Genomic DNA, 16,649 nt, shown 5'->3' with positions numbered 1-16,649 from the left:
TAGTTGTTAGACAGGTTTTCTTGTCTGAACAAACAGTGCCACACCCTCTGAAACGCACATGTTCTCTCACCTCAGCACAGGCCAGGTGCAGCAGGGAGCACAGGAGGAGGAGGAGGAGGAGGAGGAGGAGGAGGAGGGGGTCATTATCCCGGGGAGGGCGGAGCAGAAAGGGGAGGTGAAGAGAACAGATGAAACATTTGAAGCTCATATTGACATGCTGGTCTGAAGGCTCCTGTGAGTCCAGGTAAGAGCTAAACCAACTTCACAGCAGTTTTTGAACTAGACTCATAGTTTTCTGTTGCATGCTGTTTGAATTCTCACACTGCACACATGTGATAAGAGATAATGGACTATTTTTAACAGGTTGAACCAGTTATGATCAGGTGGTAGATGTATTTACAGGCAGGTCACAGCAACAGTCTGTCTGTCAACATTACTGAGAAATGTCATGGTGTTTGCATTCATTGCTGATGTTAAATATCACTTTTAAACAACATATTAACATTGGGGGACAGCTGAACTTATTCTCAAGTTTCCTCTTTCCTGATTGACTGTAAACAGCCGTCTGGTCCAGGGTTCACTGCTAGTGTAAACAATGAAAATATTGATCTGCAACCACTGGGCAGAAACATTCACTGACAGTAGAACGATCATGTAAAAACATTATTTGTAGATGTGTTTAACATTGTTGGGGAATGTACTGACAGCAGAGTGCCGGGAATTCCTGAGTTCTTCCGCCCCGAGGCGAAAAGAAAACCAGTTTTCTATACACTGACCCGCGTGTGTGTGTTGTTGCAGCCATGGATGGTGTGTTGGAAGGAGCAGTGGTGTTGTGTGTGTGTAAACTGGCCTGCAGTCTCCTCTTCCTGCCCTCCCTGGCTGCCCCCTACAGCCCCGTCAGCTTCTGCTGCTGCTGCCTCCTGGTCTTCACCGACTTCCTGGTCACAGGTGAGTGTCGGGACATGACACTGGGTGCAGGACGTGCACAAACAAGCAGGATTTTGTAACACCAAAGCCAATTATGGTTTTTGTCAATATGCAACTTACACAAGTGTGATGTGGAAACTGGGGGCCTCCAGTGCACAAACAGTGTGAGTCAACTTTAAAGTGAAGATAGAGAAATCTTGCGTCTAGCAGCTGAACTTCCAACATGAGAATTTTTTTTTAACACATTTTCGGATTCTGGATTTTCAATGACGGAGAGGGAGTAAACAAAAATTAATGTATTGCAAGAAGAGTATTTTCGTGGTCCACAACATGTCTTGTGGGTATCTTTTAAGTTTTACCATTATAATAATTATAATTACAATTATTATTATTTTGATTATTATTATTATTATTATTTCAAAATAGCTGAGCTGCTAAAAACTCTTTTAAAACATACTCCTGGTTACATTTCACTTTATTATTTATATATACTTTTGCACTATCTACCTCTTTGTTTGCACTATTTGAATGTCTGTATGTTGTTTTGCTAGTTTGCACCGTGGGTCCGAGAGGACAGCAATTTCATCTGTGTCATGTTTTTTTATGTGGCATACTTGACAATAAAGTTGACTGAACTGAACTGGTCGGGTCACTAACTCACTGAAACTTTTTCCTTTTTCTCCCCCAGTTTTTCTTACTTACCTTTGCATCTTTGAGTCGTGGCTAACTGACCTGAACCCAGTAGGCAATGTGATTGCCCTGCGCTTCCTGCTCTTTCTCAGCCATACATATGGCGCCGTGTTGCTCCTGACCACGCCTCTGATTGCTCTGGAGACTCTGACCAGACTGCTGTGGCCTCACTCTGCTGCAGCACATCAGACAGTGAGCTCTGATGGACAGCGTTGTTATGTTGGGGAGGCAACTGCGGAAGAGGAGGAGGACGACAAAGACAAAGAAAAGATGTTGTCTCATGCTGTCAGCTACCTCTGCTGCCTGTCAGTCTGGGTTGCCGTCGCCCTCAATGTCAGGTGGAGATGGAGGCAGGAGGAAGTGTGGGCTGCTGCCTGTTTGCACACAACCAACTCCCTCATCAGATGTTTGCCCAACCTGTTCAGCCCCATGCCCAGCACCGTGAACCTCTTCTGGGGCATGGCTTTCCTCTCCCTCCTCCTGGTCCTGCTGACCATCAGCAACGGCCTGCACAGACGACACTGGGCCCCTGCAAGGAGCGTGAGGACACACATAGAGAAACATGGTGTTAACAATAATGGCCATAGTTGCTGGCAAGACCTCGTTCCAGTGCCGCCTGCACCCTCCAAGCCTGTGAACCCTGAGACGTTGGAGTCAGAGCCAGCACAGTGTGTTGACCCAGAGAAAACAGAGAGCAGCTGCACTGTTCACAGACCGTATTCCTGGAACAGCGTGCAGATGTCGGCGCATCACCATGGAGACTTTGTCCTCAGCTCCCCCGAGTGTTTGTCTGCAGAGAGAGGAGGACAGGAGCTCGGAAGGACAAAGAGAGGTATACCTCTGACATTTATCACGGAGGAACATGTAGTCTCACAATACAGGAGCCAAAAAGGGTGGCGGCAGTGGGGTTTTCCCTGCCCCGGGGTGAATGTAATGATAGGGTTTGTGGGTGTGCTCTTCATCTTTGTGCTGCCTCTAAACCTCAGTGTGAACATTCTTCTGATCAGGACTATAGAGACTCTACTGGAGCTGTGTATAAAAGCTTTAGCTTCATCTGCAACAAACGCAAATAATGCATTCACCTCTCACAAGGAAACACTTGTATAAAAGCCGGCAGGTGAGACGGATAAGTGGATGCAGATTGGAGGCTATTTGCAACATGATCACCAGATTAATATTGCATGTGTGCAGACAGCAGGTCTGCCTGTCAACACTGGTTTGAAAAGACTGTAAATAAACATTGCAGAGCAGCTATTCACATGTGATGAATAATATGTGGAAACTGCAAAAAGGTGCTGAGGAGGCAGGTTGGGGCGTGCTTGGTATTAAGAACTAAACCAGGCTGAAACAGACGACTGGAAGGCCTGTTTTTATTGTTCAGAGCCTTAAGATCTGCAGCGATTTGTCATCACACAAAGGGTTATAGAACGAACCTCTCCAGCGTAAATAAGATTAATCCGGGGGCAAACAGTACTTTGAAAGTAGGAATATGAAGTGTGCTGGTGCTGCATCACATAAACCTTCCATAAAGCATGTATAAATAAATACTGAGGGACTTGAGGGTGTGCCACAGATTTTGTTCTTCTTTGTAGTTTTGTTTCTGTTCTTAAATAAGCTGGTTTCAAAGGACTGTATTACTCTTCAGATGTGAAGTCACAATGTATATTTATTTAAGTAATGTATTAAAGTACAATTTTGAGGTACTTAAATTGAGTATTTCCACTGATACTTTGGCTCTACTACATTTCATTTCAACTGCATTTATTTGTTTAGTTGCATTTAAGCTTCAAATAGTTTACGTTAAAAAAAACAGAACAATATTAAATATTAAACTACTGGTTTACATTGCCTTACTGTAATTCTGCATTTAAAACCAGGACAATCACTCAGATGGTTTCAGTCATAATCATTTTAAGGCCAAATGACTCCCAATTATCCAATATTTCAGAAAGATTAGAGAAAAGTCCAAAAAATGGATATAAAAATGAGGCAATCACCACCCCAAAATTAATCTTGTGGCCCTTTAAGGGATCCAAATCCATAATATACTGTAGTTTTTCTGCATAACAAGAAACAAATTTAGTAGTTTCTAGTAGAAGTTAAGTATTATTTTGAGAGTTGATCTCTAACTTGTAATGTGTTTTTTTTATTATTGTTGTGCTGGTACTAGCATCTGAAGCAATAGCTTCATATTATATAAATACAGTATAATAATTTGCTTTCTTGGTGAGACTTAGCCAGCAATCTAACACTAGATGAGAAGAAAAAAACAGTAAACAGAAAATATTGCATTAAAAATGCTGATTGCACACTGCAAAATTTGAAAAATCTCTGCAAAAAAATAAATCATGTTACACTTAATTTTAACCATTGCTAAAAAAAAAAAAAAAAATCAGCTTGCCTGTACCTCTAAAGTTAAATATAATAATAATAAACACATTTTATCTGTTGTATTATCTCTATTTGGGCAACACTTTGGGCAGGCAGTGACTTCAACTCGTGTTTGTTGCCTCGCAACAGCACGTTAATAACAAGTCTTCAACAAGTTACAGCACCAGTGGAAAAACAGTTCCCCGAAGCTACAGTTTGTCATATTTTAACTTCTGCTTTTTTAATGGGTGAAACAGAGAAGATGTAGCGTGTTACTGCTTCTGTAAAATGATACAGAGATGTATTGTGTGACTGGAGCTCACATGGAGGATCCATCAGGTCTCAGCTGGCTGTAAAGGTGAGCAGAGACACATGTCAACACCAGAGGGCACTCCGGTACAACAACAAGACCTCCAAGTTCCTCAAATGTTTGTTAGATGAGCTTTGGGAAGTAACAGGAGATGGAGGAAAGAGATTTAGGAAACAAAGGGAAGCATTTTTAGGCTGTCTTGCCTATGACGGAGCCTCAGGGCTGAGTGAAGGACCTGCACACAGAGCACAGGTAGACCTGTGCAGACAAATGCTGAAAACCACACACACACACATACACACACACACACACACACACACACACAGTGGCGGTTTTACTGTGGGGGCCAAGGAGGGGCCAGTGTTTAATCAGAGGAGCAAATTAGCACATAAAAAAATGGCAAAGATCATATTTAAGCATTCAAAACCTTTATTATAGCTTATTTAAACATCTCATTTAAATAGCTATATTTGGAAGATACAAATACATTGATTTAAACAATGAGACTCACCAACAACAACAGTTTTTTTGTATGACAATGACATTTTTTCATTTTTGTGCACAATCACTTTTTTATTTTGAAAATGCAGTATAGTGAGAATGATCTTTATATATATATATATATATATATATATATATATATATATATATATATATACACACACACACACACACACACAATATTTTATTGCACAATTAAACTATTATACAATGTACACATTCTGGATTTCTTTCGAATGAGATATTGTTTGAACAAACAAAAGGTAAGAATTGATCCATTTGTTCATCGTTATAAATTGATAATTTCATTATTAATTTGACACAGGGCCCTGGGCGCACACACACACACACACACACACACACTTTAGCAAGATTTAACGAGAATTTAATTCTCCGTGTTAGTGTTAGTGCTATTTTAGGACATACGGAGATATTGTTAAAAAATTACTGCTTCGGACAGACGTGAGATTAATGAGTGCAATGGTTTTGTGTCTTTAAGGGTTTTCTTTTTTTGGGATTTTTTAAAATTATATGAACGTCATGAGGCATATCAATAAGTTTTATGATAGTGCAAGAGTTGAGATAATTTTCTTCCTAATGGTGTTTCATTTTATTGCTTTAAAAGAACACCCACAAGTGATTTAACCACGGCTCCCAGCCAGATGAATAATTTTAGAGAAATAAAGTTGCACGGCACAGATTTGTAGAAGGTTATATTAATTTCAGAGTGTCTCTGGTGTTAAAAAAATAAGAGAGAGTTAGAACAGGCTGCTAAAGTAAGTCAAAGGTGTAGGTATTTTTTTAATTTTCCAGTTTCCAATGTAAATATAGTGAAGAAAGGAACATAAAAGTGCAATTTTATAACTCTGTCATCGTGAATTTACTGTACATCATCCAGGGCTGCAACTTATTAACCTTTATTCTTAAATTATTCAATTTAACCATTGTTTAATCTGACATTTGACAAGTTAGAACCAAGATATCTATGGTATTTATTCTTCCTAAATTACTCAAATGATTTATCAATTACGAAAAAACAACTTGTGATTAATTTACTGTCCCTCAACTGATCAATGAACCGACTAATTATTTCAGCACGAAGATGGCTTTAAAACCTGTTTGTTATACTCATTAACTCCTTAAGCAATTTTTAACCTGATACATATTCCATAAACATAGTCTGTATAATAACATTAGGGATGATTCATCTTGTGGTTCGTGCCAGCAGCACTATAGCAGCATCTCTTGTTCTTTTACTGTAAGTGATAGCAAAAGGGAGGCTTCATTTCTGTATTTTTCCATCACTTACAAGATTAAAAACCTTACCCTCGCGCCTCAGGAGGGCCACATCAGACTGGAATCAGATACTGGTTTCTCAAAGGAGAGCTCAGTGACTTTTTAATGGACACTTTCCCCTCGGGTAAAAATGTCTATTACAGGATGGACACCTTCTCCTCGGATATAAATGTCTCAATCACAGGAGGGAGAGGAAAGAAAGTACTCCGAATCAAAGCTGTGGATATGAAGCTACTTGTCCTGAGGGTCTGCTGTGAATAAACGGCACTCGGCTTCAAACTGCACAGTTTGTGGAACAGCTGTAATCATGATGCAACAAGACTCAACTTCAGAGTGTGAAATAATAAAGCAGCAGGGTACAAAGTTTAAAAAAAAAACACAAAAAAAAAAACTTTGGGGTTTTTTTGATGCAGTGTATGACTCAGATCTTAACTTTGTCAGGATTTCAAACTGTATGATAATTTATTCCCACCAGTTTAACAACCAGTCATTCAAATGCATCACAGATGGCAAATTTTGAGGTACTTTAATTGAGTATTTCCACTGATACTTTGGCTCTACTACATTTCATTTCAACTGCATTTATTTGTTTAGTTGCATTTAAGCTTCAAATAGTTTACGTTAAAAAAAAAAAACAGAACAATATTAAATATTAAACTACTGGTTTACATTGCCTTACTGTAATTCTGCCTTTAAAACCAGAAAAATCACTCAGATGGTTTCACTCATAATCATTTTAAGGCCAAATGACTCCCAATTATCCAATATTTCAGAAAGATTACAGAAAAGTCCAAAAAATGAATATAAAAGTGAGGCAATCACCACCCAAAAATTAATCTTGTGGCCCTTTAAGGGATCCAAATCCATAATATACTGTAGTTTTTCTGCATAACAAGTAACACATTTAGTAGTTTCTAGTAGAAGTTAAGTATTATTTTGAGAGTTGATCTCTAACTTGTAATGTGTTTTTATTGTTGTGCTGGTACTAGCATCTGAAGCAATAGCTTAATATTGTATAAATAGGCCTACAGTATAATAATTTGCTTTCTTGGTGAGAGTTAGCGAGCAATCTAACACTAGATGAGAAGAAAAAAACAGTAAACAGAAAATATTGCATTAAAAATGCTGATTGCACACTGCAAAATTTGAAAAATCTCTGCAAAAAAAAAAAAAAAATCATGTTACACGTAATTTTAACCATGTATAAAAAAAAGAGTTGACGCACTAACCAGTTAACCAGTTAACGTCAACTGACAGACAGTTAGCGTAGCTTAGCATAAATCCTGGTAATAGAAGTAAACAGCTAGCCTGGCTAGCTAGCACACACACACACACACACACACACACACAAATCAGTTTACAATCAAATTTAGTAGTTTCTAGTAGAAGTGAAGTATTATTTTGAGAGTTGATCTCTAACTTGTAATGTGTTTTTATTGTTGTGCTGGTACTAGCATCTGAAGCAATAGCTTAATATTATATAAATACAGTATAATCATTTGCTTTCTTGGTGCTTTCAGTGTATGACTCAGATCTTAACTTTGTCAGGATTTCAAACTGTATGATAATTTATTCCCACCAGTTTAACAACCAGTCATTCAAATGCGTCACAGATGGCAAATGAAGAGGACCTATTGAAAAGCGGCGGCTCACCCGCAGTGAGGGTACACTGAACCCCTGCAGACATCTTGTTATTCATCATGTCACATGCCCGGGCTGCAGCTTATGCCAAAATAGGGAACAGTAATAAAAAGAGTGCACAACCTCCCACCTCCCAGCTGGGTGGCTAAGCAGGCTGAGAGTTTGGCACATTGCAACTGAAGCGTCTGGCATGAAACTCTGAGTGAACGGGAGCAGGTATTGACAAGCAGAGGCTCAGCCTTCCTACGTTTCAATGAGGATTCGTCTGTTTCCCAGATAGGTTTCATCTACAGAGCTTCAGTTTCAACCGTGTTGATTTTCTTTCTCTCAATGTTATGTGATACACTGTAAAAAATGTTTGTTTAAATTACAGTAAAGAACTGTCAAATTGCATCACACTGTAAAAAAAACCTGTTGTTTTTACGGTAAAAAAACGGCAGCTGTGGTTGCCAGAAATTTACCGTAATAAATACGGTAGAACTTTTTTAAATATTACGGTAAAAAGATATTTGCACTGTTGATTTCACGTTTAAGATTTCCATTTTATTCAATTTTTTACTGTATAAATAAGTTTTTCCATCAAAAGAAACGCTGTTCTGCCATATAATTGACAAGAAAATACTTTATAAATGCCACATAAATTAAAGATTTTACCATAAAATATTACAGTATATTTATGTTAGAGATATGGTGTTTCGTATATTTAACAGTGAGAAAAAGTATTTTTTTACAAAAGAGGAATGCAAAAATTACAGTGACGCTTATATATATATATTTAAGGTTTAATACATATTACAGTGTATTTAACATTGGAGTAATGTATTTTTCAAAAAATAAAACTGTAAAAAATACTGTTTTGGCTGATATATACATTTACAGTGTTTCATTGTTACTAAAACTGAATTAACCCATTTATCATTTTACGGTCACTGTAAAATCTACAGACATTTTTTTTTACAGTGTACACTGTAAAAAAAAATCTGTTTAATTTACGGTAAAATACCGGCAGCTGTGGTTGCCAGAACTTCACCGTAAAAAATACAGTGAGCGTATGTGAATGTAAATATCAGCAAAAACTGTATCTACTACGGTGATGTACAATGTTTAATTTTACGACCTATTAAACATTGTACATCACCGTAGTAGATACTTTTAATTACTGTAAATCAAACAATAGTATAAAACTTTAAATTCTACTGTCATAAACTGTAGAAAACACACAGTTTTGCTGTAAAAAATATACAATTTTCATGTAAAGGTTAATGGAGAAATACCATGATGACACAATTATCCTAAAAGTAATAGGATTATTCTGTATAAATTACAGTTTTTGCTGATATTTACATTTACATACGCTCACTATATTTTTTACGGTAATGTTCTGGCAACCACAGCTGCCGGTATTTTACCGTAAATTTATCAGATTTTATTTTACAGTGTAGGTCATGTTCACTGTCTGACTCAAGACATTGCACCAGTGTTAATATTGAGGCAAATTGACACGTGTCACCTCTACAGCAGTGTTTTATGACCCCATTAAATGATGCATGTTAATTAATCAAGTCAAATGTTACATTCTTTTCAATGTTTACTGTTTTCATCACACCAGAAAAAGTGAAACGGGTCAGTATCATGTTGTGGGTAACACTTTACAATAACCATCTAAGTGATGTTTATAGATGGTTTATAAACCAATTATTATTAACCATTTACAAAATTCTATACATATTTAATCTTTAAATGGTTTCAAGCAATTTCTTAAAGGTATAAGAATAATTTTGAAATCATTTACATACTTAATATGGTGTTAAAAATGTTATAATGTGTGTAAAGCTATTAATAAACTAATAATTATGTTTGTTTATGGTAAAGTAATCTATTTGGCATTTATAAATTATAGTTCAACATTATTACATTTTCTATTCACCATTCTAAATGGCCTATATATGGTTTATAAATGATGATTAAACATTAATAGACTATCTGTTTACCATTTATAAATGGTCTATTTACCATCTATAAATGATGGTTATTGTAAAGTGTTACCATGTTGTGTTGTAGCAAAATCTTTTTCACTTACTTACTGTAATAATGTGAATAATTTCTTGTGATAAGATAAATAGTATACTGTTATGAAAGGAAAGTTTCATGTTATAACATGATAACTTCCTGTTAAACCATGGGGGATACTAGCAATAGTGACCAAAGCTGTTTGTGGTACCAGGCTGTAAACATGTTTATGTCTTCTTATGCTAAGTTACATTCATTATGTAACTTAGCACACATTCATTTGTTAAAATGCTAAGTTTAGCATTTTAACAAATGAATGGGTGTCCATGAGGATTGAGTCCCTCAAGAGGCCAGTTGAGGAACTGAAGTTTTTTTGTACTTCGGCATTAGCGTCACTTTTTATCCTTTGGTGAATTTAGCAATCTAGATTGTTTTGGTGTGAGTTGCATCTTGGATTTCTATATTACATGATAGCAGAATATGTACAATTTTGCACTTTGATCACCACAAGCACACTCAAAAAAGCAAACTGGGTGTCTGCTACCTTCTCCTTAGCCTAACATGTATAGCTTCTACTAAATAAAATGATGTTTTGTGGTTGAACAGTTTTAAAACATGTAGTTTTAGCATAAAATGCAACACTTTAAAATTTAGTAGAATACTTTATGTTAAAACAACCTAATTAAATTGCTGAATATAATACTCTGTCTAAAAATTCTTTATTTTCTGAATAATTACTATTATGTTCATTTTCATATGATAAAGGTAATCTTTTAGGCTAAACCACTTCAACCTAACTTTGTTTTGTTGGCTCCGCACAATTAATTCATGTACTGCACTATTTTAAAAAGTAGTTGTAACAACCCTATTAAATAAAGTAACTCTTAATGTCATACATGTTTAAATGGCCCAAGAAAATTATGTTCGTATGTTACAATTACCCTTACAAATCTAGTTAGACTGACCCCTGGTCATTAAGTAACAGTAACGCAAATACATCATGTTGACCCAACATATTTACATTTTGTTCACTCAACAAAACTGTTTCTCGCTAAATTAAAGCATTTTATTTAGGTGGAAATTATTTCCATAATTTTATTTTGTTCTGGGAACAAGTTATTTTTTTGAGTGCAAAGTGACATCTAGTTCTATTATATTTGAGAGAAGGCAGACATCTATATGGCCAATATGTCAAACACTCAGCAACTCACACCAAAATAATCTAGACTAATAAAAAGCGCTACAGGTAAGAGGAAGAATGTGTATTTTTGATTTTGGGGTGCACTGTCCCTTTAAATGCAGTACAATTCAATGTTTGCCATATCAGTTACATTTATTGAGTCACAGCTACTGCTGACTCATTCATCTGGCTCATGTTACCTGCATAAGTAGATTGATGCCTTGATTGATTGCCATATTGATGCTTTACAGCTTCTGTATTGATGCACATCCAAAGCAAAAGGACAAAGATAAAGAGACTGGCTGATTTTAGCAGTAATTTATTGTACATTAAAACATTTCCCACAAACCTCAGCTGCAGCTAAAGCACACTAGAGTGTGTTCACACAATGATGGGTGCACAGCGGCCATCATCAAAAGACACAATCATCATTATAATCATTAAAAGTGTCATAGTTATCATCATCATCATACATCATTGTAACAATTAAGTGTCATCACCACCACCAGTAACCCAACACCACCTCACATTAATCTCCTTCTTAATATTCAAACAGAAAGTCTTAAATGGAGCAGACTGCACTGAAGTCTGCGACACAGCAAACTGGGGTCAAACTCAAGCATTTGGTTGGTTGGGATTTACTTCTCAAGGACAATAAAAAGAGCCTCAATCAGAGAGAAGTAATATGACTAAATACTGTCCTGATTGTCTAAACGTCTTGTAATTATTATCTTCACACATAATTACATTAATCCTGTTTCACAAAATAGGATTACAGAGTCATCTGGATCAATTTGCTGAGTAAATCCCAGAATTACTGTACTTTGTATCTCCTGCAGGTCTGCGCAAGTCGAAAAAAAACGCAGTGAGTAATTTGCAGATGCTCACCATTTGACCCTAGTTTGCAACATACTGCACATACTGGAATCACATCCTACAAAAACAAGGGCACTGCCCCAATTTTCTTTTAAATGGACACCACAGACAACACACACACACACACACACACAAATGTTAAGATGTACAGTGGCAAAGGAAGGGTGAGGTGATTTTATTTATTTATGGGTTTTTTTTTGCTTTTTTTGCTTTTCTAGATTTACCCAACTTCTACCGAGTCCCAAGTATTTTGTAATAATCACTTTTGGCCTGTGCACGGGTGTGCTCGGAGGGCCAGATGGGCTTTATCAAGCACAACCAAAGCTGGATTTAAAATTATATCTCCACCAGGCTGCACAAACATACCCATGCACATGCCCACCCATCCACAGACACGTCTCTCAGTATGCTGGACTTGGCTGAGTGACCGGAGCCTCTTAAAGCAGATTCTGCAGGACTTGTTTACAACTAATGATAAACAAGAGCACTTGAGGCACGTGGGGCGCAGAAATAAACATGGGTCAGCCTCGGGGGAATTATCAGTGATTTTGTCATTATATAACACAGCAGCAAGCCTTGGGGAATATTCAGTCCCACAGGAGGAGCATATTTAGCACCAGAGTCCATCCATCCATTACCATTTCCTTGATAATTGCCATTTCCCCAACCGTACAGCTTGACTTAATTTACATAAATGATATTTTAAAAATCTCTGTAAAATGTGAGTAATAATTCCTTAACCTTTCAGATTATAACATCTGAGAAGTTACTATTTCACAACTAGAGGTTTCAGCCTCCCAAGTAGGTCTACTGGTGATTTAATATTCTTTTGATTTTAAGACAAAATTATCTAACATCATGACTGAAAGCAGAAATGTACGTGCCTGATATCAGACAGAATTATGAACTCAGCGGCAGATTCAAAGATCTGGACCCAGGCAAGAAATGTACGTGAATGCAACACTAAAGGGGAGAAAAAACCCACATAGTAAATGCTGATGGGGACCAGGCGGAAACTTAAACATGAGCCAGCATGAGAGACATTTCTTTTAACCCTTGATACTCTATATACAAACATGCAAGTCCTAACTCCACCAGTAGCAGCATAATTCTGGACAACCTCCACCTCTAAATAGACTTTCCCATCACATGTGGTTGAAACTGGGCAGTGGATCGGGACAGGCAGCCTATGAACTACTTTTTTTAATCCTTCATTTCGTTCTAGGTGACATGGAAACCACTGGTGCACATAGAACAAGAGCTTTCCTGCAATGATAAAGACTAGTCAGGCGGCTTAGCTAAATAAAGGGGACACGCCGGACAAAAGCACCAAATTTTTTCCACATGCTCTCTATCACCATAAGTTTCAATTTTTGGTAGGAGCCACTTCATCAAGATTGTGGATCGGAGATGGCAGCCATATAAAGTCTATGAGAAATGCTATATCTTCCAAGCCACTTAGAAGGTCAATCTTGGTGTCAAAATCTACATTTTCTGGGTCAAGAAATCATTTAAAGCTATTGAGAACATCACTAGATGATTATTTGATCAAATAGATATGTTCATTTTCACCCAGACTGGTAGGTCTTCAAGTGCTGCAGCAGGGAATCCTGAGCTGAAAATGTTTGGAATCTATGTTCACGGGAGAGTTCGAATTAGCTGCCACGTACACTGCTAAATAAAATCAAGGGAAAGCTTTAATCTCATGTCAGATCTTGTATATACATTTTTCCCAACAGAAAATGTATATTTTGACACCAAGATTGACCTTCTGAGTGGCTTGGAAGATATATTGTTTCTCATAGACTTTATATGGCTGCCATCTCCGATCCACAATCTTGATTAAGTGGCTCCTACCAAAAATTGAAACCTATAGTGATAGAGAACACATGGAAAAAATTTGGTGCTTTTGTCCGACGTGTCCCCTTTATTCTTAAATCTGGTCCCAAGCCGCCTGACTAGACTGAACAGACACATGTGCATGTGTGCAGGATCATGAGCTCACACGGAAGTAAAAAGTGCATACAGACGTGACAAGTTCAGGGTGGATCGCTGGCCGAACAAAAGCCAAAAAAAGGAGCCGAGTGCTGTCAATCACATTCCACACACAAAGCTAAGCCAACTGTACAGCACAGAGAAGACAAGTGACCAGTCTTCAGTGTCCTCTTGCCTGGACAGAGAGGGGACATAGAGTCTGACACGCCTGGAGCTTGATAAGGACAGTGTTGTCCCCTGGGAGTGTGCAAGGTGGGCCTGGGGCTTCAATCACTTTTTTTGTTTTGTTTACATCACTGCCACAGACCCCAGAGAAGCCCGGGGATCCCTCCGTCTCCAGTTAGTTTTTAATCTTTTCCATCAAAGATGCAGGATGAGGCTCAAGTGCAGTGCCATTATCGTACGGTCGATTCAAGTCACACAAAAATAACAGCGCAGGTTTGAAGAGCAACACCAAGCACAATTCTTAACTGATCTGAAAGAAAAAAACATTTTAAACACCCTATTAAACAATTTTTAAACTGATTTCATGAACTTGTTTTGAGACCTACACCAAGTCCTGTGAATGATCCGTCAGGACGTTAGACAGCGCAGGCGTGTTCGGCTCTTAAAGGCGTACGGTGTTGATTCGCAGCGGCTGCACGTTCTTGCCGTTGGCGTGGCTCTGGCCCGGGCTGAAGTAGGGGAACACCTTGGCGGGGAATTTCTCCCGGTAGGTGTAGAGCCAGGACATGTCGTCTGCGTTGTAGAAGATGAGCAGGCCTTTGTGGTAGTCCAGGTAAACGCCAACCTTCTCCAGCTTGCTCTTCACATTGAGGCGGGTCCAGGGCTCGGTGCAGGCGCTGTACTGGTTGCCGTCGTGCATGACGATGCAGTAGAAGCCGCGGCTGGGCTGGATCTGGATGCTGCCCTTGCGGCTGACTGTCTCGTGGGCCACGCCGATCATCCACTGGGTCTTCTCCGACACCATCACCTCCCAGTAGTGGACGCCCGACACGAAGCCCTCCGCGCCCAGAACGGACACCTCCACGTCGAAGCGCCGCGGGGAGTCCTGCAGGGGCTGCGGGTGGAGGTTCCCGTAGGCCACTATGGTGCAGTCGTCTGACAGGATCAGTCTTTGGTGGGCAGTGATGGGGTCAAGGGTCAACGCCGCTGGCACTGAGGAAAACGAGGAAATAGAAGAGACAGTTTTAGAAGACTCTGCATTTATTTCACTTTTAGATTTAACCCATAAGAACCCAGACCCAGTTATCCTTAAAGGGTGTGTTCTATAAGTTGACCACATGAAACACATTTCTGATGTCCCTAAATGCCAAAGATCTGTGATGTGACATATGAATGTTACATTGGCTGTTTATGGTATTTATGTTTATGATATTTCTTATTTTAAAATAGAAAAAAAAAATTGGCAAATTGGTGTCTCTGTAAGCAGAAAATGTGTCTTTTTCTTTTGCATCTCCATAACATATATCAAAAGTGTGACTTTAATTTGTTCAGTTCCCTATTAACGGTTTAGAATTGTTAAATGGGTTTAAATTTAGCCAAGTAACAAAAAATAAGCTTTTAAAATTAGCTACTTTTTCACATTTCTATTCCCAGTCACAGCCACATTTTGGAGAAGTCACTTCCTGTTAAAGTCACATGACCACCACACCAGGGTGTTGAGTATACGTCGCTTAGGGATTTAATGAGTTAATGTGAAGCATAAAGCTGAATATGGGAGATTATAGAAGATTTAAAGTGTTTTTTACACGGGTGTCACCATAGGTTCTTATGGGTTAACACTGTGGAAGGAAAACAATCAGCCGAGATTAACAACGGGAAAAAAAAATACTACTCCCAGACATAACTTCCAATACGATCATTCCTCTTTTGGTTTAAAGTCCTGGGTTGGTTGGAGTTGTTCATTCCCCACCAGTGGTGGAAAGTAACTAAGTACATTTACTCAAGTACTGTACTGTCAAGTACAATTTTGAGGTACTTGTACTTTACTTGGGTATTTCCATTTTATGTAACTTTGTACTTCTACTCCACTACATTTTTAGGAAAATATTGTACTTTTTACTCTGCTACATTTATCTACCAGCTTTAGTTACTTTTCAGGTCGAGATTTAACAGAAAAGACATGATTAACAGTTTTAAGTTATTAAATGAGCCCTATCTTAACACAATTAAAACAGTGCTTACATAAAAACATTAAAACAAATGATGTAATAATATATTTAGAATATATTCAACAATCTGAGCGGGTCTATTCTGCATAACGAGTACTTTTATTTTTGACACTTTAAGTACATTTTGATGCTGATACTTTTGTACTTTTACTTCAGTAAGTTTTGACTGCAGGACTTTTACTTGTAGTGGAGCAATTTTTGCCAGATTATTGTTTACTGCAGCGTACTCTTAAGTTTAACACTTATCTGCTCTACTCTACTGCCCTTACTTTTAACTACGCAATGTTTGACTTGTGCTTTTTATTATTTTATCTATTTTCTTATCCTGCTGTATCTTATTTTATCTTATTTCTATTTCTATTTCTATTTCCCTGTTTTAATTGACTGTTTTTACTGTTTTCAATTGTGTCTTGCTGTTTTAATGTGTATGTAAAGCACTTTGAATTACCTTGTGTTCAATTGTGCTATACAAATAAACTTGCCTTGCCTAACAGGTTAAAAAAAGAAGAAAAATTTAAGATCACAAATCTGTGGTTTGCAGAAATTTAAAATGCCAAAAAAAAAGGAAAGTTGCTGGCAGCCTCTGCTGACAGGCCAGTCATCGATATAAGTAAGTGGGAAAAAACAAAAACACACACATCGATATATTATGACTCAGCTTGGCCAAACAGAAAAAAAG

General features: G+C 37.9%; 2 protein-coding genes across 4 annotated transcripts in view; one reads left to right on the top strand and one right to left on the bottom strand.

The window, feature by feature from the left end:
• Window positions 1-203: 203 nt before the first annotated feature.
• LOC131968282 (uncharacterized) lies at window positions 204-3,268 on the top strand. Of its 2 annotated transcripts, XM_059329089.1 has the most exons (3): window positions 204-244; window positions 799-948; window positions 1,616-3,268. In XM_059329089.1, exons 2-3 carry the CDS (start codon window positions 801-803, stop codon window positions 2,722-2,724), a joined length of 1,257 nt encoding a protein of 418 aa, XP_059185072.1. In that variant the 5' UTR covers window positions 204-244; window positions 799-800; the 3' UTR covers window positions 2,725-3,268. The 2 variants fall into 2 exon arrangements, with proteins under 2 accessions (XP_059185072.1, XP_059185073.1); XM_059329090.1 differs by lacking the exon at window positions 204-244 and having other exon boundaries at window positions 567-948.
• An 8,318-nt stretch (window positions 3,269-11,586) lies between these two features.
• trim62.1 (tripartite motif containing 62, tandem duplicate 1) overlaps window positions 11,587-16,649 on the bottom strand; it is a 64,262-nt gene continuing 59,199 nt past the window's right edge. For both annotated transcript variants that reach the window (XM_059329084.1, XM_059329085.1), the window contains exon 6: window positions 11,587-14,954. In XM_059329084.1, coding sequence (XP_059185067.1) covers window positions 14,404-14,954 — 551 coding nt within the window. In that variant the 3' untranslated portion in view covers window positions 11,587-14,403. The remainder of the gene's footprint in view (window positions 14,955-16,649) is intronic.

The sequence above is a fragment of the Centropristis striata genome, chromosome 3, assembly GCF_030273125.1.
Source record: "Centropristis striata isolate RG_2023a ecotype Rhode Island chromosome 3, C.striata_1.0, whole genome shotgun sequence".
Taxonomy (NCBI): Eukaryota; Metazoa; Chordata; class Actinopteri; order Perciformes; family Serranidae; genus Centropristis; species Centropristis striata.
Note: the sequence above shows the minus strand (reverse complement) of the source record. Positions and strands in the feature narration are given on the sequence as shown.